This window comes from Hevea brasiliensis, chromosome 8 (assembly GCF_030052815.1).
Source record: "Hevea brasiliensis isolate MT/VB/25A 57/8 chromosome 8, ASM3005281v1, whole genome shotgun sequence".
In the NCBI taxonomy this organism is placed as follows: domain Eukaryota; kingdom Viridiplantae; phylum Streptophyta; class Magnoliopsida; order Malpighiales; family Euphorbiaceae; genus Hevea; species Hevea brasiliensis.
Window position 1 is genome coordinate 1522756 of NC_079500.1, and position 23751 is coordinate 1546506.

General features: G+C 31.9%; 2 protein-coding genes across 2 annotated transcripts; both read right to left on the reverse strand.

Moving 5' to 3' along the window:
• Positions 1 to 6697: 6697 nt before the first annotated feature.
• On the reverse strand, positions 6698 to 10235 carry LOC131182201 (beta-glucosidase 24-like). Its single transcript, XM_058150907.1, has 13 exons — positions 10044 to 10235; positions 9732 to 9801; positions 9591 to 9649; positions 9420 to 9495; positions 9214 to 9291; positions 8795 to 8882; positions 8408 to 8663; positions 8201 to 8316; positions 7894 to 8111; positions 7573 to 7607; positions 7372 to 7474; positions 7168 to 7276; positions 6698 to 7081 (listed from the first exon to the last, which is right to left on the reverse strand). The coding sequence occupies exons 1-13, from the start codon at positions 10218 to 10220 to the stop codon at positions 6838 to 6840; spliced, it is 1629 nt and encodes a 542-aa protein (XP_058006890.1). The 5' UTR covers positions 10221 to 10235; the 3' UTR covers positions 6698 to 6837.
• Positions 10236 to 19854: 9619 nt separating this feature from the next.
• On the reverse strand, positions 19855 to 23052 carry LOC131182442 (cyanogenic beta-glucosidase-like). Its single transcript, XM_058151995.1, has 13 exons — positions 22875 to 23052; positions 22602 to 22671; positions 22466 to 22524; positions 22295 to 22370; positions 22091 to 22168; positions 21871 to 21958; positions 21494 to 21749; positions 21294 to 21409; positions 20929 to 21197; positions 20771 to 20805; positions 20574 to 20676; positions 20350 to 20473; positions 19855 to 20267 (listed from the first exon to the last, which is right to left on the reverse strand). The coding sequence occupies exons 1-13, from the start codon at positions 23037 to 23039 to the stop codon at positions 20024 to 20026; spliced, it is 1683 nt and encodes a 560-aa protein (XP_058007978.1). The 5' UTR covers positions 23040 to 23052; the 3' UTR covers positions 19855 to 20023.
• Positions 23053 to 23751: the final 699 nt, after the last annotated feature.

A 23751-nucleotide genomic window follows, 5' to 3' on the forward strand; every position in this document is an offset into this window, starting at 1 on the left:
AAATCTACTAAACTCTCCTAAACGAGTGAAAAATCTCTTGCCCTGCTCTTACTCCACTTTCCTTCTTTCTTTCTCTCATCTTTCCCCCCACTTTCTCTCTTCTCTTCCCTTTTTTCCGGCATCCTCCCTCACTGAAAAGACACAAATTCCCTTTTTTCTTCCTTTCACTTCTTCCTAATTCTTCTTCACTTTTTGCTATTTCTTTTGTTGTGCACCGTGAAAGTGTATAAACTGCAAAGAAATAAAATAAATACACAAACACTAATATTTATGTAGTTCACCCTCTCAACATAGGGCTACATCCACGGGAATACCATCTTTCATTATTTTCAAATAATAAATTATCAATTACAAGCTCAAACTATACTACCCATAAACCCAATTACACCCAAGAGAACCCATACTATATCAAACTGCTTATAGTAAATATATTAGTTAGTTCCTCTTAGTCTCCTCTAAACATAACTCAATATATTTACTATTACAACACTACGTCACAAAGGGTATCTTCAACTATATGGGCAAGAGCCCTCTCACCAATGGACAAGAATCCCTTCCTCTTAAATTCTATGTTCTTACTCCATCTTAGGCCGAAGCCTCTCTCCACTGCAATGGGCAAGTGCCTCCTCATCAGTGAGCGGAGCCAAATCCTCAGCAATTAGCAAGGCCCCTTTTTATAATGGGCAATAGCCTCACTCCATGAGCTGAAAGCCAAATAACATTTTCCACCATTTTCCTATTTGTAGTGTTAATTCTCTCAATCCTAATCTGATTAGGAGTTCTACTCGATTTAGGATTAATACTAAAGTAAGAGTTCTATTCTATATAGAAAATATTCCTCTATCCTATTAAGGAGTTTTTCTCCCACTCAATTAGGAAAAGGCCTCTCCAAATCCTACTAGGATTTTGAGTCATAATTTTAACAATCTCCACCTTGACTCAAAATCCATCAACCATTGCATACCTCAAATTCTTGGGTGTCATCAAATTATCAAATCTCAATGCTTGAGCTTGAACCCTTCAAATCATCAATCTCATCAATCTTCATCTTGGGTATAACTTATTTCTTTCTTCAAAAAATTCTTGCGTCCTCAACCATCTTGATTTTGCATCAAGAGCTCCACCTTAATTTTAACTTTTCACCACCTTGAGCTTACATCACCATGTGTGACTTCTACATGTCACAATAGCTCTACCTTCAATCAAACTTACCAAGATCATCCACATGCTCTGATACCAATTGTTGTGCACCGCAGAAGCATATAAACTACAAAGAAACAAAGCAAATACACAAACACCAATATTTACGTGGTTCACCCTCTCAACAAAGGGCTACATCCACAGGAATGCCATCTTTCATTATTTTCAAATAATAAATCATTAATTACAAACTCAAACTATACTACCCATAAACCCAATTACACCCAAAAGAACCCATACTATATCAAACTGCTCATAGTAAATATATTAGTTAGTCAATTTCAGTCTCCTTTAGACATAACTAAAAATATTTACTATTATAACACTACATCACAAAGGGTGTCTTCAACTATATGGGTAAGAGCCCTCTTACCAATGGACAAGAATCCCTTTCTCTTGAATTCTATGTCCTTACTATACCTTAGGCCGAAGCCTCTCTCCACTGCAATGGGCAAGTGCCCCTCATCAATGGACAAAGCGAAATCCTTAGCAATTGGCTAGGCTTCCCTCTACAATGGGCAACAGCCTCACTCCATGAGCTGAAAGCCAAATAAAATTTTCCTTCATTTTCCTATTTATAGTGTTAATTCTTTAAATCCTAATCTAATTAGGAGTCCTACTCAATTTAGGATTAACACTAAAATAAGAGTTCTACTCTACATAGAAAATATTCCTCTATCCTATTAAGAAAATTTTCTCCCACTCAAATTAGGAAAAGGCCTCTCCAAATTCCACTAGGATTTTGAGTCATAATTTTAACATCTTTCTTAAGTTTCCCTCTTTCTCTCTCCTCTTCCCTTTTTCCTGCATCCTCCCTCACCGGAGAGACAAATTTCTAGCCATCTTCTCTGTGACGCCCCTTACCCGTCTACCATATAGCCGAGCAAGAAGTGCCACATTCGGTGCCGGAGCACCCTATCTTGTTTTATCATATCTATTGTAAACTTTTGATGTCATTTAAAACATGTATTCTTTGTGTAAATTTTTTTTTTTTTATATCTTATTTCTGTGGAGACCCAGACAGAGCCTCCCTTATTTTATTAGCATCTGGCGGATTCCACTAATCACCTGTTAACATGTCCATATTCATTTCACACATTTCCATATCATATTCTCATGTATCATATCATTTACAATTATTTATGAGATCTCAAAATGGAGTATTATCTATTGCATTCATATAGAAATTCATAGATAATAAATTACAAGTTTTCATTTCAATCTCAAAGTTTAATTACAAGTCCAAAATGAAATACATCATAAACTAGTAATTACATCATGACTAAACATAATGAACCAAAATACTAGTCTATACATGGGCCCTACCAAAATACAACAGACCGGTGAGGTGACTCTGGACTCTGTTAGTGCACTACTGGTGCTGCTGCTGCGGCTGCTGCGGCTGATCTCCAGTACCTACGCTATGGAAAACCAACGCACTAAGCATAACGCTTAGTGGTGCATAATTTATAATAACAATAATTTAATAATTTGAAACAATATATGCAACTCATAATTTCTGGGTCTTTTACATTTTTATTGCTCTTTGGAAATAATTAACATTATTGGGATCTTTTATGATTACTTATTGTATTTTAAGTCTTAATTAATTTTTTTTTATCAGTGCCCAAGAAAACCTATAACAAATTATAAAAGCTGGATGTACGGGTGTATACTGGTTAGACAGCCATATGTCTATCCAGTATACGTCTGTCAGGCACGAGGCCAGCTGTCGGGCACGAGACCCGCTGTCAGGCTTGTAAAGCCAGAAATAAAGTAGGCATATAGCCTGTAGAACAATCATACCAGACATATATTATCAGTTCATGATTTTCTCGGTAGGCAGTACTGCTATCTGTAGTCCCTAATTGGTATACCAATTTATCCAACTAAATAAATAAGTCTAGGTATACTATGGGCAATTAAATATTTTTAATTAATTTAGCACTATTCACTATTATTATTTTCTAGTATTGTTCATTGGTACCATAAATTTCATATTAATAGGACATTAGTCCTAATTTACATATTCATATCATTTTTAATATTAAATTTTTTTTCTTATGAGTATTTTAATTATCCTATATAGCATTTTTCCCATGAACCTTTCTTTAGGTTCATGTTGATGTGTTATCTTTATCTAGGAATTTGACTAGGTTGGGATGTCTATTTAGTCACAATTCCTTCATAACAATTGCTCCTCTATGTTTAAACTTGAATTTCAGTTTTTGAATCAATGAGTTTGGGGTTATAGAACTCAAGTTATGGTCAAAACACTAAAGGAATAGTATTTTGGGAAATTTTCTGGGTTGGCAGTTTCAGTGACCCAACTTGTGCTAACAATTTGAATTGGTTAAAGGCAAAACTGGGTTAAGTGGTCTTCATGAAAAGTGTAGCCCTATGTCTAATCTTTCCATGGTTAAAATTTTAGGTCATTTGGACCAGTATAGAGAGAGTTATGACCAAATGAACGCGTACTGTTCATTTGGTCATTTTCTGGATTGGCAGTTTCAGTGACCCAACTTGTGCTAACAATTTGAATTTGTTAAAGGCAAAACTGGGTTAAGTGGTCTTCATGAAAAGTGTATCCCTATGTCTAAACTTTCCATGGGTAAAATTTTAGGTCATTTGGACTAGTATAGAGAGAGTTATGAGCAAATGAACACGTACTGTTCATTTGGTCATTTTCTGGGTTGGCAGTTTCAGTAACCCAACTTGTGCTAACAATTTGAATTTGTTAAAGGCAAAACTGGGTTAGGTGGTCTTCATGAAAAGTGTATCCCTATGTCTAAACTTTCCATGGGTAAAATTTTAGGTCATTTGGACCAGTATAGAGAGAGTTATGACCTGTTCATTTGGTCATTTTCTGGGTTGGGTGCAGGGAAATCCGAATTTGGGCAGTATTTAGCTCAAGTTTTGGACAGAATTTGGGCATGGTTTCTTCATGGAAAATGGGCTATTTTGGGTCTAGTTTCACCTCCAATTGGCCTCATACCAATTGGGGTCACACAATTTTATTTATGACCTAAAATGTACACTGCCCTCAACAAACACAACCTGCAGAAAATTAACACTTCCAAAACTCAATCTCCTCCAACTTCCTCACTTCAATTTGCATGCAATACACTTCTATAAGCAACAATCTCATCCCAATAGGTCAATTTCAACATTTTACACAAAGTCCTCAACATTTACATAAACCCTAGTTTTCAAAGTTTCAAATTTACACAATCAAACACCCAAACATTTCAACTAATTACACATTCTCATGGAACCATTTTTCATCACTTGAAAGCAATAAACTTCAAGTTCCATGGCTGCCAAAAATTCAACGGTTCTTTCCTCTAGATTTTCTTTTTGTTTTAATGGTATTTATGCTTAGCTAAACATGCTTTTCATGTTTAATAAAGAGAAGAAGAGGGATTAGTGCACTAACCTCTTGTGACCCACTTCAAACTTTAATCTTTCTTCTTCTTATGGGTATCTAAAGCTTCCTTATGGTGTGGGCTAAATTTTTTGTGAAGGGGTCTATGGGTTTTAGTGAGTGAAAGCTTGAGAAATCAAGCTTTAAGCTTGATAACAATGGTGGGGAGGGAGAGAGCAAGGGAGACGGCAAGGAGGGAGAGAGAAGAGGAAGAAGAAGAGGGTTGGTGGGTTTTGTCTCTTGTGGGTATTTATATATATATATTTATGTGTACTTTATTGTTTTTAAATTTCATAAATCTATTTCCTTTCTTTTCTTTCTTTTCTTTTCTTTCCTTTTCTTTCCTTTTCTTTTCTTTTCTTTTCTTCTTCTTTCTCTTCTCATTTTTCAATTTCAAATTCATAAAATTAATTTATATTAATTATTCTATTTCCAAATTTTAATTTGACATTTAAGTTAAAATTCACATCTAGGGGTGAAATGACCAAAATGCCTTTCATGGTGCCCATCGGATTATTTTTATTTTTTTTATATCAATTAATAAATTCTCTAAATTTTATTTTATTTCTCAAAATTTTTCCTATATTTTTTTAATATTTATTTCATTAATTTATGCCTCCTCACTATAGTTTAAGTGTAGTTCCAGACATCCTGACTGTCCGAATAGACATTAGTTGTCGGAACAGTAAAATGTATAGACTACCTACGGTGAGGGCGTTACATTCTCGCCCGCCCCTCACCACCCCGCGCCCCCTCCTTTCTTCTCTTCTTTCTTCCTTTCACTTCTCCCTGATTCTTCTTTACTTTTTGCTATTTCTTTTTTTGTTTTTATAAGCTATAGCAGAAACTTCACATGGCCAAAATGAAAGGAAGATGAGCTGCCACATGTCTTTTTTATGGAGAATTTTCATTTTGGTCCTTAATTTTTTCAAAAGTCAATTTTCCACCCAAAAGCTTCTAAAACTTTACTTTTAAATTCAACTTGATATTAAATTTTCTCCCCAAAATGTTATAAGTTTAATCTCCAATTTATAATAACATCTATTAGTATTATTTCAAAATTTGGGGTGTTACATGGAAAAATCAAAGTGTGATGAGACCAATTTTATATTGGACTCCTCCTCCACTTCAATCTTTCAAGTGGAACACAAATGGAGCCTCTCAAGGGAATCCAGGAAGGAGTGGCATTTCTGGAATCTTGAGAGATCATCAAGGATGCATTATTTGCCTTTTTTTCTTTCTCTATTGGAAAATCAAACTCAAATGAGGCAAACTCAAAGCAATCTACAAAGCACTGCAATTAAACGAAACATCTCCGTCCTTTCTTTGGTTCAACTTGCCGCTTTATATTTGAATCAGACTCTTCAAATGTTATCTACTGGATGACGGGTTCAAGTGAGGGACCTTGGCATCTTCTCAATCTCTTTAAATCATCTCTGAATCAGAAAGCTATTCTTCCAAATGTCTCCTTTATTAATATAAGGAGAGAAGCAAATCAATTTGTTGTCCCATTGGTTTGGGATAAGAGAATTGAGTTAAATATAAGACTTGGATAAACCTCCTTCTCTTAAGCTAGCTTTTCGGTGGAGCTATGCCCGGTTCATTTTATCTATACAATTGTCTGACCATTTGGCAAAGACTGGGTCCTCTAGGACTGATGACTTCATCGCCTTCCTGTGACCTTTCGTGTGGAGGAATTATTGTGATAATTAAGTATGTTTCTCTTTAGTGTTGGTTGATTGTTTTATTGTACTGCTGGGTTGCTTGTTTGTCTTGTGTTTCTTTGTTTTCTTAATGCGTATGATTGCACTAATGGGTAGCTTCTTGTTTGTGCCTTGAGCTTTGGTTGGGACTGCTGGGTCTGTTTGTTTTGCTGGTTTGCTTCTTGTTGGGATTATTATCTTTGATTGGCTTTCACAGTCGCTTGCTCTACCCAGGTTTTTTCACTTAGGCTTAGTTTATGCATTCATATTATTTATAATTGATGATAAAGATTTTTTTTGTCTGCTGATTTAAAAAAAAAAAAAAAAAAAAAAAAAAAGATAGAATTACAATACAACAAGTCATGCTTGGATTCTCGTAGGGGACAAAATATCACCAAATATTTAATATATAGAACACAAGTAACGTCACAGGAGCTAAGGAGTAGCCCAGTGATGATTATTTAATTGCAATACAGGTTGAAATGGCACCCTTACAAGGCACAACACAGGCTACATTATGTAGAATTTCCCAAGTTTCCTTGAATACCCTGAAGTAATCTGGGCAATATTTTCTAAAGTATTTAGTGGATTCAGGAATTTCTCGAAAAAGTCAGCTGAATTTTTGCGGGTTCTTGTCAGGTTGTTCTTGTAGTCTACATAGTACAAACCAAACCTTGAAGTATAACCAATATTCCATTCGAAGTTGTCCAGATATGACCATGCAAAGTAACCTTTGATATTAACATGGTAATCCCTGCCAAAACCAACAATCATTAGGAAAATTAATCAAGGATTAACAAAAATCTCTATATTAATTAGTATATCAGAAATTTGACTTACTTGAGGGATCTTAGAGCGTGCCACATGTGTTCTTTATAATAGTCTATCCTGAATTGATCATTAAGTGCTTCCTCAATAGATTCAGTTTCATTATTAAAATTGTCAACTCCTAAAATCATATATAGAAACTCAAATAAATTAGGCCGAAATATAATTGAATTGACTGGGTAGCATTTTTACATGAAAAAGATATCAACTGCTTACCATTTTCAGTAATATAAATTACTGGATCATTGTATTTATCTTTGGTATAGTTCAAAAGATGTCTGATACCTTTCGGAAAAATGTAAAACCAAGATGAATAAGCCTGCAAATTTCAATTTATATATAATTAGTGATATGTCCATAAATTTCTAATTCTTTTTTTTGTTATATTTTTATCTATCCATTTTCTTACATACTAACCTGGGGACCAATGAGATTACCATTATAATCATAAGCTGTAAAGTAAAAAAAAAATGGTTAGCAATTAAACTTCTTTTATATAAAGAAAAACTTATCAATGAACGACATGTTATATATAATTTCACACTTTATTGGATATCATTGAATTAAATATATTGATTTTTTAAAAAAACTTGTAAAGATAATTCTTCTATCTAAACCTTCTATTTTTTTAATAAGCAGTAATTTTATTGAAATTAAACTAGGAAAAATTTAACATGGGCAAGTCCAACCACACCTAGCCAGGCCAACCCCTTACACCCTTAATATATATAAACTTACGAGTTTCAGTAATGCGATTGTCAGTTTTGTATCTAATATGATCTGGATCAATTGAACCGTTTGGCTTTGCGTAATATGAAGTGTAGTATTGTAGCCCAAGAAAATCATATGATCCTTTAAGCAATTGACTTTCTTTGACAGTGAAATTGAGCAATCTATCTGCAACTAAATCTTGCACAGTCCTTGGATATTGACCATAAGTTATAGGATCCATCCACCTAGGAAATATGAATTAAAATTGTCTTTATTAAATACAGACTTTTGCATAATAAAGGCTCAATTGAAGTAGCCTAGAAGAAAGACTCACAATCCAAACATAAAATCGAGGGCTGTTTTGGATGCATCGATATCTTCTTTTCTATTGGAGAGAGGTTCATACCAGAAGGTAAAAAGTGTGATCCCAATTTGGCCATTTTGAGTTTTCTGCATAGTAAACATAATAAGAAGTTCAAATTTACAAATATTTTTACTTGAGAAATAAAAAATTTAATTCATTTTACATATATATATATACCTTGTACTTTCCTCTATACACTTGTACAGCTGCAGAATGAGCAAGAAGTAAATGATGGGCAACTATATAAGGTTCAGTGGCTGAGTTTCCAGCACGACATTGAGGATTCACCCAAGATGAGCATCGACCAGGAGCAAAAACTCCATAATCATAGGAGAATCCACTAAGAGACCATGGTTCATTGAAAGTCATCCAAAATTTCACTCGATCACCAAATCTTTCAAAGAGAAGATCTGCATATTCACGATAATCTTCCCTGTCCATATTTTATATAATTATTTGATAAGATGTCTTTTTACTTATATATTATTATTAATTGAAATTGATATGAAAGTATTAAACTTTAATATTGTGAAAATGTGATTTATTTTGTAGCTATATACTTACACGATATTACGGCTTAAAAAGCCACCATATTTGTCCTCTAAAGCTTGAGGAGTATCCCAATGAAAAATAGTAACAAAAGGCTGAAGGCCTGAATTTTTTACAACAAAAAGAAATTAGAAATTTGATGTAATTTTTAACTTCTTTAAGGAACTAGAAGATGAAGTTCTTTCTTTCCCTTGATAAAAAGAAAATTAAGAAAATAGAAGTAATATAAGATAGTTAATATAATTAATTGTTTTTGTTCAGGTTTTCAAATAAATACAGCTTGGTGTTTTATGCTTTTTAAATGAAAAAAAAAAAAAAAAAAATTAGTAGGCACATTGCCTCATTACCATTTTGAACATGTTTTCTAAATTTTAATGAATAAAATTTCTATTCACTATTTTAAATCCTTCAAAGAAATAAGAAATAATTATCACCTTGGTTTATAGTTTCATTGATGACATTGTTGTAGAATTCAATCCCTTTTTCGTTTACTCCTTCACTTCTCCTTCCACCTCAATAATCAAACTCAAAAAATAAATAAATAAGAGGGAAAAGTAGAAAATAATAAATATGTAATTTAGCAAAATTCATATGATGCCAACATATGTTCAAAAGTTTAAAACTTTGATAAACCACTTACTAGGTATAACTCTTGGCCAGGAAATAGAGAATCTGAAAGCATTGAAACCCATACCCTTCACGTTTTTTATATCTTCCTACAACATTGATTTCAAAATTTTCGTTTAATTTATTGTTGACAATGAACAATGATTTTAAGGGAAATGAAAAATAAAAATTTTAATTATTATACTTTGTAGCGGTGATAGAAATCAACTGCAACATCTCCATTGCTGTGATCCTTTATCCTTTCTACAAGATTACAAAGAAATAATTAGCATTTTGCATATAAATATAGCATCAACAAAGACACACGCACACACACAAAGGTAACCTGGATACTTATGCGTAAATGTGTCCCAGACACTTGGTCCTCTGCCTGATCTGTTTGCTGCACCTTCTATCTGAATACATAAACAAATTGTGAAACAATTATTTATATATATTATTATACATAAATAGTTAGTCAAGAAACACTCAGAATTAATCAACTTGTTCGTTAGGGTTTTTTTTTTTTCCCCTAGCTTCATCATTTTAGTTAGTACTTAGAGAAGGGAAAACATGAGATTGAATCTTATTTAGAAATGGATGTTGAGAAAGCACATACTGCTACAATCCCAGGTCACCAATGAATAAAGGTTTATACCTGGTAAGCAGAAGTGGCAGTCCCAAAAATGAAGTCATCTGGAAAATAAGTACGGTTAAAATCTGCTGGGACTTCATCATCATGATCTGCCATTAATGCTGGCTTAGCAAGAGCCAGCAAGCTTATAAGGAAGACGATGAGCATCCCTAACAGCTGAAGAGAGTGCTTAGAAGCCATAACCAAAAGACGATATTATGGGTTCAACTGCTTGTGTGGTTTTCACTTCTTGGTAATGCCCCCTTTATATAGAGTTCATGACAAGGCTTGAAATGGGTAACGTGATGCATTTGCATTCTTCATCCTCCACTTGCCCTATTCGTGTCGTCTCATTAATTAAAGCCAAACCAAGATTTCAAGGAGAATGCCCCATTTTTTCTTTTAAAAAAGGGGGAATTTGTTTTTTGTTTATTAATATTTTTTTTTACATGCAACGTTCTTACATATGGAGAATCAACCCTAGTTTTATTACAATATTGTCAGCAAAAAATATTAATTAATTCTAATCAGAAAACTTAAGATTCTCGTTCCAATGATACAAAAAAAAAATCTCGACAAAAATTCTTTTATTGTATTCATAATAAAATATAACTAGTATATATATAATTTGGTTTTTAGGAGGTGAAGTCGAGGCATTCAAGTTCATAAAAAATAATTAAAAATGCCAATTCACTCTCAGCAATAACCCCTTATTCAGATTATATATATATATATATATATAATTACTGAAAGTGGATTTCGAAAAGGCTTTTGACACTATTAAGTGGTAACACTTAGATAATGTAATGGAATTATGGACTTTGGTGTCGCTTGGAGAAAATGGATCATGGAATGTATAAGTGGAGCTACAACAAGTGTCATTATCAAAGGATCGCCCGCGAAGGAGTTAAGATTATACGAGGGACTCAGGCAAGGAGACCCTCTTTCTCCTTTTCTTTTCATTCTAGCAGTTGAACCATTGAGTGCCCTTATGTCTAAAGCCTTTAGCCGGAACTTGTTCTAAGAGTTTTAGCATCCACGGAAGGTCCAAAAATCTTCCACATGCAGTATGCCGATGACACTCTAATCTTCTCACAGCCAAATGAGGACTCTATTCTTAACATCATCAAATTATTTAGAGGTTTCTCTTTTCTTTCTGGTCGTAGGTTTAACCTTCACAAGAGTGTGCTTGTTGGAATTAAATGTTTCTTAATTGCTGGTCAAGGACGTTGCAGCCCATGCAACGTGTAGATATAGCTCCTTATCTGCCTTTGGCTTCAAGCCCAAAGCGCTTCTCAACTTGGCGGTCGATAATACCAAAAGGTTGAGAAGAAAATGGCTTTCTAGAAGGGAAAAATTCTTTCTCAATTAGGTTGTCAAGTGCTTATAAAATCTTACATCTCTTCATTGCCACTTTATTATCTGTTAATTTTCAAGATACCAAATAATGTGGTGCAAATCCTTTTTTTTATAAGCAAAATTTTTATTGATAATAGGGAAAAATTTAGCATGGATAAATTCATCTATATTCAGAGATTTATAATTATTTTAAATTTTAATAGTAATTAAAAATGTATATATATACACACACTTAAAATTAACTAATTAAATAAATAATCCCAACTAAATAAATTTTTAAGCTCCGGTACTGAATTAATTTTATATATAATATGTATCTAAATAATAATTAATTATATTTATTGTTTATATATTTTGAAGGAATCAATACTACATATTTAAAAAATACCATATAGTTAAAAAAGTTTTTTTAGGATGTTAATATTATAAAAAAATTATTGAATATATGATAAAAATAAAAAATTTAAATATTTCACATTATAGACATCATCTCTTACTTTTGCCAATATAGCTTCAAATGTTGGTAATGAAAAGGTTTTTTTTTATTTTGGTATGATGTGTGGCTATCTGATTAGCCCTTTTTTTTTACAAGCATAGGAGTTTTAATAAATTAAAATAAATGAAGTATTGGGGAAAAACCATTTAAAGCAGAACCCAATGTCAGTAGAGCATCCTCAATACATTCGCCTATCAAACTAACCGCCTAGCTAATGAAAAAACCCTACTAGGAGAGATACAGGGCGCAAAACAAAGGAGATAAGATGCAAAACAAACAACCTATAAAGGAGCGAAGAAATCATGAAAACGACTACAACCAGACCTTGCTAGCTGGCCTGCAAAATGGTTAGCTTCATGCAGAATGTGCCTAAAGCTAACACGTGGTAAAAGTGAGACAAAGTTGAAGATTCCATTGAGCCATTTAGTCAATCTCCATGGTCCCTCTGATGCACCGTTGAGCGAGGAGAGCACATTGTTGGAATCGGTCTCAAATATTTTCTCATGGTAGTGTGAGAGAAAAGGGAGTTGTTAAGTGGAGATAAGCATGGCTTTATGAACAATAAGGAACTCCCTTCATTAGAATCAACGATCTCCACAGGGCAAGAGAACAGAAAAAGTACAATACCATCACAATCACGAAGAATGCCCCCGATGCCACCTCTACCCAATGTACCTAGCGTGTAACCATCTGTGTTCCATTTGACACAATTGGAGGTGGGTGCTAACCAGCTTGTCAAAGGTCTATGAAGCTTCAAGTTAACCCATCTCTTTATACCCTTTGCGCATTAGAGAAATTGGAGGCCTATGTAAGGAACATTAAAGCGGTTTTTTCCTAATTTATTTAGATTGACAGTTGATCAAGATGCAACGATTTCAGATGTGTGGCTAGGGAATGATCACAAATGGGAGTGGAACTTAACTTGGAATAGGAATCTTAAGGGAGAAATCTTCAACAATTTTTGAATCCGAAAGATTTAACTCTGAACACCACTCTATGCCCTTTAATGAATGATAGGGTTATTTCGAAACCTCATCCTAAAGGTATATTCACTGTTAGTTCACTAGGCCAACTGTTGCTAAGAGAATTTGGTAACATCCACAGAGTTAATGGTACATTTGTATGGTTCAATTTGGCTCATCACAAAGTTGAACTCTTCACATGGTTTGCTTGAATGGAGTGTATCCTTGTTCGTGATAGGCTCTTTTTTATTGGTCTTCTTCCTATTTCAGAAAATAAATACCTCTCTGTGGTGCTTTTGGGGAGTCAAGCAACCTTCTACCGCAAAGTCCCTTCCTTTGGAAAATCTGGAGTTTTTTCCCCTCAAGTGGTGGAAGGTATGTTGGTGTATGCCTTTTGATATTGGATCACTATTTTGTAATGGAAGCTTTTAGCGAAAGGGGAGATGCAATCTCAATTTATGATGTGCTTATTCTTTAGAGTGTTATTGTCTATTTGGCTATTATGGAATGAAATCTTTTTTAAAAATTCTCAGGCTTGTTCTTTGACTCTTTGTGGGATTATCTTTCATAAAACGGCAATGCGGATGAAAAGCAAGCACCCTCATACGCAGGTTTGCAACTATGTCATGATTCGGATTGTATCAAACTTAGGGTTTACAAGAAGAATAGTAAGAGTCAGATATCATGGTCCCCACGTTCTTTTTTTTATATAAGCAGGTCCCCACCTTCTCTTCATTGCATTAAATGGAACACTGATGGGGTTAATTCTCTATAATGGCATCCAATTAGTTTGCATTTGCGTTGTTTATCTTCATAGACAGAACTAAAACTTCAAGATTGAAGAGATAGGAATAATACTCCTTCAGAGCTGCAAACATTGGTGGGTGTGGGTCAGTCACCACTAAATCAGAACATTGGTGTGGGTCAGTTCCAAGACCAATAGGACCTCTCCAAACACGCCCACCTAAACTAAAACCAATAAAAGATGCAAAAAACCCCCTCAAAGCTACCAAAGCTATGATAACTGTATGTTTTCTTTGATCTTTTCTTAATAAAATTTTAGCCATTGCTTTAAAAAAAGAAAACAGAAAACCAAGCAGGAAACAATAAACATAATAGCGTATCCGCGCAACAAAAATCATAGCATCGCGCGTGCAGAGTGCCACCAGGAACAATCAAATCATCAACCACCAGAGCACGATCTCTGAATTGACTGCTTCTACACGCATCACAAGGCAGCACCTTCACCTGAAACAATTCACACGATGACAGGATTTTCATAGTGGAAGTGGCTTTTTTCTTCCACCATTTTCACAAATGGCACCACCATCTGGTGTTTTCCCACCTTCAGATGGAGAGTAGATAGGCTGCCTTCTCGGCAATCACATAATGCAGCCATTTCTATTGGATTTCCAGCTAATAATATATCATAGAGTAAACAGTATAAACACTGTGCTATCCCTTTCAAATGCCATTTCTGCAACAGTTCAATCCCAATCAAGGGTCACTTCTTAATGGTGTGGGTAGATGAATATTGATGCTGGACCGTCACCTTGGCATGGGGTTATTGGTCAAAAATGCTTTAATTGACCAGCAATTGGGATGGGCTTCCAGATTTAACCTGCTCACCCAACAATAAGTACCAATGTGGAAGGCCAAGGAATGATGTTCAGCGGACTACATATCGAACCAGTTGTGGTGTTACTCCTGAAAACGATCAACCAGCCCAACAATTTAATTTGGTTGCCCATCCATGCCACGGAAGGAAACCATATCATCATCGAGAACGTGGTCGTTTTGCAGGTGGTAGAGGTTGGCAGTCTTCTAAATGAAGTTCGCTAGCTGTATCGTAGCATTGTGAATGCAACTTAGAATAGGCACCTGTAGCCTTTCGGCATTTGTCTACTTTTTGTGCGCTATTTTGCTTTGGTAATTTGTATGTTATCAGTTCGATCGACTGCTTTGAGGTAAAGGTTAAGATCAGGTGGTGAAATTTTCTGTGGTGGATGATGGGTAGCTTTTTTTTTTTTCTTTGTCAACAGAGAATGAAATTTTTTTTTTTCAGATTTTAGGCTGCAAATAATGATACCAATGAGAAAAACATAAAAATTTCAAGAATCAAGTGAAAACTTTCAGATTGCAAAGCACTAAAAATTGTTAGAGATCTAAGGAGTCCAAAGCGTTTAGGGAAAATTCTTTTTTAATAGGCCTTGTGAAAGAATGCATTCTTGAGTTTGACACCATATCTAACCCAAAATAAAAATATTAAGGTAATGAGTCTATGGGTAATTCCCACTTATATTTCTCTCATTCATCCCATTTTTTTTTTATGTGAAAATTCCACACTTGTATATTCCCAACAAAAATAAATATATAAAAAATCAAATCAAATTAGTTATCGGTTGATGATAAATAACTCTAAAAATAGAGTTGATACAAACTGCAACTGATGGATACCATATCAACCACCCATCAGCTATCAGCTTTATTTTTTTAAAGTTACCAAACACTTTAATTCACCTATTTAGATGTCTATCTGCTATCAGCTACACTCAACGGGTGAATCAAACAACCCCAAAATATGCTAAATTTATATTAAATTGAATTATTTAATAAATTTTTTTTTTTTTTAAAATAACTAATCTACTCCACCAATAAATCCACTAATAAGATAAAATAATTACAGGCACAAAATTATATTTCTTCCTCAAAGTCACTCACAAATAGTGCATCACACTGCACACACTCAACTCTCACAATTTGGTGGCCTTGCAACTCAACTTCAGTGCACCATTCGTTTTACTCACTTTATGGCCAGGCACTGCTTTGGCTGCAACTCATTTATTGGAGAATCGTCTACCATTTAATTATAATGACAACAAGATGGACTCTGTACACAATCCAAGTCCAAATTGGACAAAATATCCTACTCCAACTTTAAGTTGGATTTACCATCCACTTTGGCCTTTTATTATTATTATTATTATTATTATTATTATTCTTATTATTATTATTATTATTATTATTATTATTATTATTATTATTTAATTCTTTCTAGTATAATTTTTATCTTCCTATTTAATTTTAAACTCTTAATTCAATTTGAATAGGCTTTCTTTAATTAAATTGTTATTCCACATAAGATCCCTACACGAAATCATAATTATATTGAAATCTACTCCGAAGGTGACTCAGGATAAATAAAATCAATGAGAATTGTGAACCGAGAGATTTGAATCAAGCTTCAAACACAGCTTTGTAAGTGTATGCCCATTTGACATTGAGGTTTTAGAGCTAGAAAAACATTTTTTAACAATAACATTATTTTAAATGTTAAAAAAATAGTTTGGAAAAAAATATTAAATTATTATTATTATTATTAAGTTTTATGACTAAAACATGTGAAATTTAATTTTAATACTCTCTAACAAATATATTTAATTATTTCTTTATATTTTATCTTCTTTATTTTTGTTTATATCTTTTGTTATGAAAAATGATCTCAAAAAATGAGATTTTTTTTAACGGTCAAGATTTAACTTCACAAAGAGCATTTCAAGTTTATTTTAAAATGCATCAAAACAATGAAAGGGAATGCACCATTAAAATTACTGGAGAAATTAACTAAGCTAGTTCCAAATTGTTATTTCATTCATTGGTCTATTTACAGATTGGAATAAGCTATAGTGTAGCACTAGCACTATGATTATGATGGGGAATATTTATAAACATTGGACTTTATGCATAATTATTTGATTCCAATAGTTGGATTATATTTATGTAGAGATTCATTTTTCCATTTAAAAAAAATCTCGAAAATATCTATGATTAAAAAAAAAAACATGGTGAGACCAGGGATTTGCTTTCTCAAATGAGAGGTCATATTTGCATAATTTAATTCAAGGTTTGTTTGATATTATTGTTTTAACTATTGTTATAAAAACTTTTTATCTTAAATATGTTATTAAGTGTCATTAAAAATTATTTTATATTAAATTTAACATATTTTAATTATAAAAACACTATAAAAAATTATATGCAACAATAAAAATTTTTAATATTATTAAAAGTATCAAATTTGTTTTCATAAGTTTAAGACAGCAATATATGAATTACTGTTATAAAATTGTGGCTATAGGTATTTTATAACCAAATTATAATTATTGTAAAAAAAAAAAAAATATTATTAGCAGCAATAATATTATGTTTCTGCCTCTGCCATATGTTAGTTTTATAAGTAGCAAAATTTTATTACTAATTATAAGATTTGTTATAGTGAAATTTTAAAAATAATTAAATAGCTTTTTCAATGAATTTTCAATAATATTTTAAAAAATATTTTTGAAAAAGCAGATTTAAATACCAAGACCAAAGATACTCTTACTTGTTATTACTTCATTACCAGAAGCACTCTAGCCAATTTGTTCCCAGGAACTGGTTTGAGAGTTTAACACACCAAATAAAAAATTGGCACTCCAAAGTTCGATCACCTTTCTGTAATGGGGTGTGACTATGCGTAGACAACTGGGGACAAAATGGCCTGCTAAATCAAGGATTCAATTAAGGATAACTTGCAAAATCAATCTGAAAAAAAATAATAAATAAATCATTTCATATTATTCATAATTTAAGAATAATTAAAAAATAAATTTTATATTTCATTATGATTATATTATCATAAAATGATGAGATTGCTTTAATTGATATGATAAACTGAATCTATTTAAAAATTTTCCTAAATTCTTTTCAAGTTACTCATTCGAATAAATAATCCCCCACGACTTAGCAAAAGGAAAATGACCAAAAGGTAACACTACGATTAGAAGAAGGAAATCGTAAATTAATATCATATTTGGAGCTGAAAATCTCAAAGCTTCAAAATTCGCAATTCCAAGAAAACTTTTCTAAGATTGATAATGTCCCAGATTATATATTTCGGTAGAAAAACAGATTCAGTCAGTTGCAAGCAAAAATTAGACTACAAATCTATTTTTTTTTATGGTGAATGTTTTAATCCTTGTCGAAGCTGTGAGAACAAGAAATAGAAGCACCAATTCTTTTGGTGCAGTGCTCCCCCATGATACCCTTTACAAGTTCAGCACTAAAATCAAGCTTTTTATACTTCTTCCACTTGAGCAATTCTAGATCGCCAAAATTGGAGAACCCTTTTGTTTTTCAAAATTGATTTTAAGGTATTTTTCGATGACTATGATGAAAAGGAACAAGAATATGAGGCTTTGAAATGGAAAATGGTAAAAAAAAAAAAAAAAAAGCTAATAAAAAAATGGAACAGATATGGTGGAGCCATGGATGCTGATTGAGCTTGTGGGTCTTAGGATTCATTGAGATGGATCGTGGGATTCTTTGATTTTTGGAGTTTGGTTGTGTTATTAATTTTTTTTTTATTTTAATTAAAAATAATAAATAAATTTTAATATTTAAAATATAAAAATTAATATTTTATCAAAAAAAATTGAAAATTATTTTAATATTTTTGACAAAAAGTGAGTTTATTTGAATCTAAACAAAAACTTTTGGGTTTATTTAACCTAAAAGGTCAAAATGGATTTATTTTAACATTATAGAAAAGTTAAAGAGCTGATTTGAATTCATTTCAGCAATTATTTTATCTCATCAAAAAACCTTCTTGAACTTTTTTTTATTTAAAAAAATAAATTGGATTTTTCATATCAATTTTTTTAAAAATCATAAATTTTATTAAGAGAAAATAATCTTTTCATACCAATAATTGATCAATGGTAGCACGGATTGCCAACTCTAAGTCCTAAGGGTGTACGATTGGATTTTATTTTTTAATAGTTTGATATTAATTCGATTCAATTTTTAATTTTTGACTTCGGTTTAATTTTATCTCGATTTTAATTTCAATTTTAATTTTTAAAATAATTTTATTCAATTTGTGTCATGAAAAGTCAAACTTAAATTACTATTTAAACTTTAAAATTATCTGCTAATATAATTACATAATATAAACACATTTTATCTATTTTTTAATTATATAATTGTACATATATAATTAAGAATTAGAAGCTTATCAAAAAAATTAAGAATTAGAAAACATATTATATAATATATTATATTTATTATAATTAAATATTATAAAATAATTTAATATATTTTTAACTAAATTTATCAAGAAAGCATATATATATATTTCTAATTGTATATAAATATATATAATTATCCTGAAAATATATAATACATCTAAAAAATTATAAAAAAAAATTATATAAAATCAATTTTTAATTAAGAATCAAAATCAAATTAAAATAGTAAAATAAATTGATTCGGTACAAAATGGATCTCACAATAACTGAACATTCAGACAAGCTCGAAACTAAAATATAGCAACAACATCAAAAAATGGAATTGAAATCAGACCTGATCTGTTTGATACCATGTTAGAATTTTGAATTTAAGGGTGAAATAAATAATTAGACTAGAGGCTAAAATCTATGAAGTATGAAATATGGACTTGCTTAAACTTCGATAAACAAATTGCTACATGTTAAAACTAACCAATTGACATTAGTATTAAATCTTACTTCACCCCATATGGAATGTATTGGCCTATGTTTGCTCAAATCCCAAATATTAGTTCTTATGTAGGTATTCGGTATTCCATTGTTGATTTCTTGTATTTAACTTTTCAATATGATGGTACAAAATTTTAATTATATTAACTTAAATTTTCTACAGATATGATTTGAAATTATAATAATTAATCTTTATCTGTGCATTGTGCAAATGATTATTTGATTTTAATGTTTAAAGATTTTTGCTAAATATGAAAATAATATAATTTATTAACATTAAACAAATATAATTTTTAATTTCTTTCAAACTTTAAGTTTTTTTTTTTTTTTGAAATTTCTTTGTTTAAATATTGTAAAATAATATTAATTGGAATTGTCATATAATATGATATATTCTTAAAAGTCTATATACTCTTAAAGCCAACCAATGCAATTACAAGTCAAGAGCAATACAACACAACTCAAAAGGAAAATACATTTATTTCAAAGATAGAATAGCAATACAACAAGTCATGCTTGGAACTCTCGTAGGGGACACACAGCATCACAGGAGCTTAGAAGTAGCCCAGTGATGATATTATTTAATTGCAACACAGATTGATATGGCACCTTTACAAGGCACAACACAGGCTACATTACGTAGAATTTCCCAATCTTCCTTGAATACTCTGAAGTAATCTGGGCGATATTTTCTGAAGTATTTAGTGGATTCAGGAACTTCTCGAAAAAGTCAGCTGAATTTTTGCGGATTCTTGTCAGGTTGTTGTGGTAGTCTACATAGTACAAACCAAACCTTGAAGTATAACCAATATTCCATTCGAAGTTGTCCAGATATGACCATGCGAAGTAACCTTTGAGATTAACATGGTAATCCCTGCCAAAACCAACAATCATTAGAAAAATCAATTAAGAACCAACAAAAATTTCTACATTAGTATTTTAAAGATTTGACTTACTTGAGGGACCCTAAAGCATTCCACATATGTTTTCTATAATAATCTATCCTGAATTCATCTTTAAGTGCTGCAGTTATGTTCTCTTCACCAGCTTTGTCAATTTCAGTGTTCAAATTGTCGACTCCTAAAATAGTATACAGAAACTCAAATTAATAAATTAGGCCAAAACATAATTGTAATTGACTATGTAGCATTTTTACGTGAGAAAGACATCAACCGCTTACCATTCTCAGTAATATAAATTACTGGATCATTGTATGTATCTTTGGTATAGTTTAAAAGATGTCGGATACCTTTCGGGAAAATGTAAAACCAAGACGAATAAGCCTGCAATTTTTAATTTATATATTATTGATATATCCATAAATGTTGAATTCTCTTTGTATCATATTTTTATTAATTCATTTTCTTATGTACTAACCTGTGGACCAATGAGATTACCATCATAATCATAAGCTGCAAAGTAAATAAAAAAAATCATTTAAACTTCTTTTATAAAGAAAAACTTATCAATGAATAATATGTTAAATAATTATTTTCTTTAAACCTTCTATTTATTATTTATATATATAAACTTACGAGTTTCAGTGATGTGACTATCAGTTTTATATCTAATATGATCTGAATCAACCGGAGCATTTGGCTTTGCATAATATGATGATCTAATATGATCTGAATCAACCGGAGCATTTGGCTTTGCATAATATGATGTGTAGTATTGTAACCCAAGAAAATCATATGATCCTCTAAGCAAATGAGTTTCTTCCTCAGTAAAATTGAGCAATCTATCTCCAGCTAAATCTCGCACAATCCTTGGATATCGACCATAGGTCAGAGGATCCATCCACCTAGGAAATGTGAAATAAAATTGTTTTTATTAAAAAAAGACTTTTTTACATAATAAATGCTTACTTTTTCTAGCTTATTTTGGAAGAAAGACTCACAATCCGAACATGAAGTCAAGCGCTGTTTTGGATGCTTCAATATCTTCTGCTCTATTGGAGAGAGGTTCAAACCAGAAGGTAAAAATTGTGATCCCGATCTGGCCATTTTGAGTTTCCTACACAGTAAATATAATAAGCTCAATTTTGCATATATTTTTACTTGAGAAGTAAACAATTTAATTCATTTTACATATATATACCTTGTACTTTCCTCTATATAATTGTACAGCTGCAGAATGAGCAAGAAGTAGATGATGGGCAACTATGTAAGGTTCAGTGGCTGAGTTTCCAGCACGACATTGACGATTCACCCAAGATGAGCATCGACCAGGAGCAAAAACTCCATCATCATATGAGAATCCACTAAGAGACCATGGTTCATTGAAAGTCATCCAAAACTTCACTCTGTCACCAAATTTTTCAAAGAGAAGATCTGCATAATCACGGTAATCTTCCCTGTACATAGTTTATGAAATTATTTGATAAGATGTTTACTTAGATATTATTATTGATTTAACTCAATATAAAATTAAAAAAAGCAATATTTTGAAAATGTGATTTGTAGCTATATCCTTACACGATATTCCGGCTTAAAAAGCCACGATACTTGTCCTCTAGGGCTTGAGGAGTATCCCAATGAAAAATAGTAACAAATGGCTGAAGACCTGATTTTTTTACAAGAAAAGAAATTAGAAATTTGTTGTATTACCATTTTGAAAATGTTTTCTAAATGTTAACGACATAAAATTTCTATTAGTTATTTTAAATCATTTCAAGGAAAAGGAAATAATTATCACCTTGGTTTATAGTTTCATTGATAACACTGTTGTAGAATTTAATCCCTTCCTCGTTCACTCCTTCACGTCTTCTTCCACCTAAATATTGATATTTAAAAGAAAAATATTTAAGAAGACGGAAAATGTAAAAATCATAAACATGTAGTAAAATTCATATGATGGCAACACATGTTGAAAAGTTTCAAATTTTGATAAGGTCCTTACTAGGTATAACTCTTGGCCAGGAAATGGAGAATCTGAAAGCATTAAAACCCATACTCTTCACGTTTTGTATATCTTCCTACAAAATTGATTTCACAAATTTTGTTTAATTTATTGTTGACATGGAACAAGGATTTGATGGGAAAAGAAAAATAAGAAGTTTGATTATTATACTTTGTAGCGGTGATAGAAATCAACTGCAACATCTCCGGTGCTGTGATCCTTTATCCTTTCTGCAAGATTACATAGAAATAATTAAAATTTTGCACATAAATATATCTCAAAACACACACACACACACAAAGGTAACCTGGATACTCATGAGTAAATGTGTCCCAAACACTAGGTCCTTTGCCTGATATGTTTGCTGCACCTTCGATCTGAATACCATAAATAAGACTTTAAACAATTATTCAAATGTATAGTTATACCTAGATAGTTAGTGATGAACAATGAGAATTAATCTACTTGTTCATTATTTTCTTCCCTAGCTTCATCCTTTTATTTAGAAAAGTTAAGAAACGGATGTTGGGAAAGCACATACTGCTACAATCCCAGGTCATCAATGAATAAAGTTCTATACCTGGTAAGCAGAAGTGGCTGTCCCAAAAATGAAGTCATCTGGAAAATAAGTGCGGTTAAAATTTTCCGGGACACAATCTGCCATTAAAGCTAGCTTAGCAAGAGCCAAAAAGCTTATGAGGAAGATGAGCATCTCTAACAGCTGAAGAGAGTGCTTAGAAGCCATAACCAAAAGACGATATTATGGTTTCAAGTGCTTGTGTGGTTTTCACTTCTTGGCAATGCCCCCTTTATATAGAGTTCATGCCAAGGCTTGAAATTGGTAACGTGATGCATTTGCATGCATGATCCTCCACTTGCACTATTCTCGTCCTCTCATGGGATTAAAGCCAAAGCAAGATTCCTTGGTGATTGCCCTTCTTTTTCTTTTAATAAAGGGAAAAAAAGGGGGGAAAAAATCTTTCACTTGTAACGTTAAATCTTTCACTTGTAACGTTCTTACATTTAGAGAATCAACCCTAGTTTTATTAAAATGTTAACTAAAAATATTAATTAATTCCGATCTGAAATTTAAGATCCCTAACCCAAAAACTTTTTTTTATATAAGCAAATAAATTTATTAATGAGAAAAAGGGGAGAAAACACCAAAAAAAGAATACTTGATGAACAGATCGAACCCAATTGCTGTAACGTCCTCACCAAAGGTAGTCCGTACATTTTACTGTTCTGATGACTAATGTCTGTACGGACAATAAAAATGTCTGGAACTACACTTAAACTATAGTGAGGAGGCATAAATTAATGAAATAAATATTAAAAAAATATAGGAAAAATTTTGAGAAATAAAATAAAATTTAGAGAATTTATTTATTTGGTACAAAAATAATAAAAATAACCCGATATGCATCATGAAAGGCATTTTGGTCATTTCACCCCTA

Coding starts and splice junctions, on each gene's coding strand:
- LOC131182201 (XM_058150907.1), bottom strand. CDS start 10,220: ATGGCTTCTAAGCACTCTCTTCAGCTGTTAGGGATGCTCATCGTCTTC. Junction 9,802..10,043: donor CTGCCACTTCTGCTTACCAG/GTATAAACCTTT, acceptor TTATGTATTCAG/ATAGAAGGTGCAGCAAACAG. Junction 8,883..9,213: donor CAATGAAACTATAAACCAAG/GTGATAATTATT, acceptor TAAAAAATTCAG/GCCTTCAGCCTTTTGTTACT.
- LOC131182442 (XM_058151995.1), bottom strand. CDS start 23,039: ATGGCTTCTAAGCACTCTCTTCAGCTGTTAGAGATGCTCATCTTCCTC. Junction 22,525..22,601: donor ATTTACTCATGAGTATCCAG/GTTACCTTTGTG, acceptor GTAATCTTGCAG/AAAGGATAAAGGATCACAGC. Junction 22,371..22,465: donor ATTTCTATCACCGCTACAAA/GTATAATAATCA, acceptor TCAATTTTGTAG/GAAGATATACAAAACGTGAA.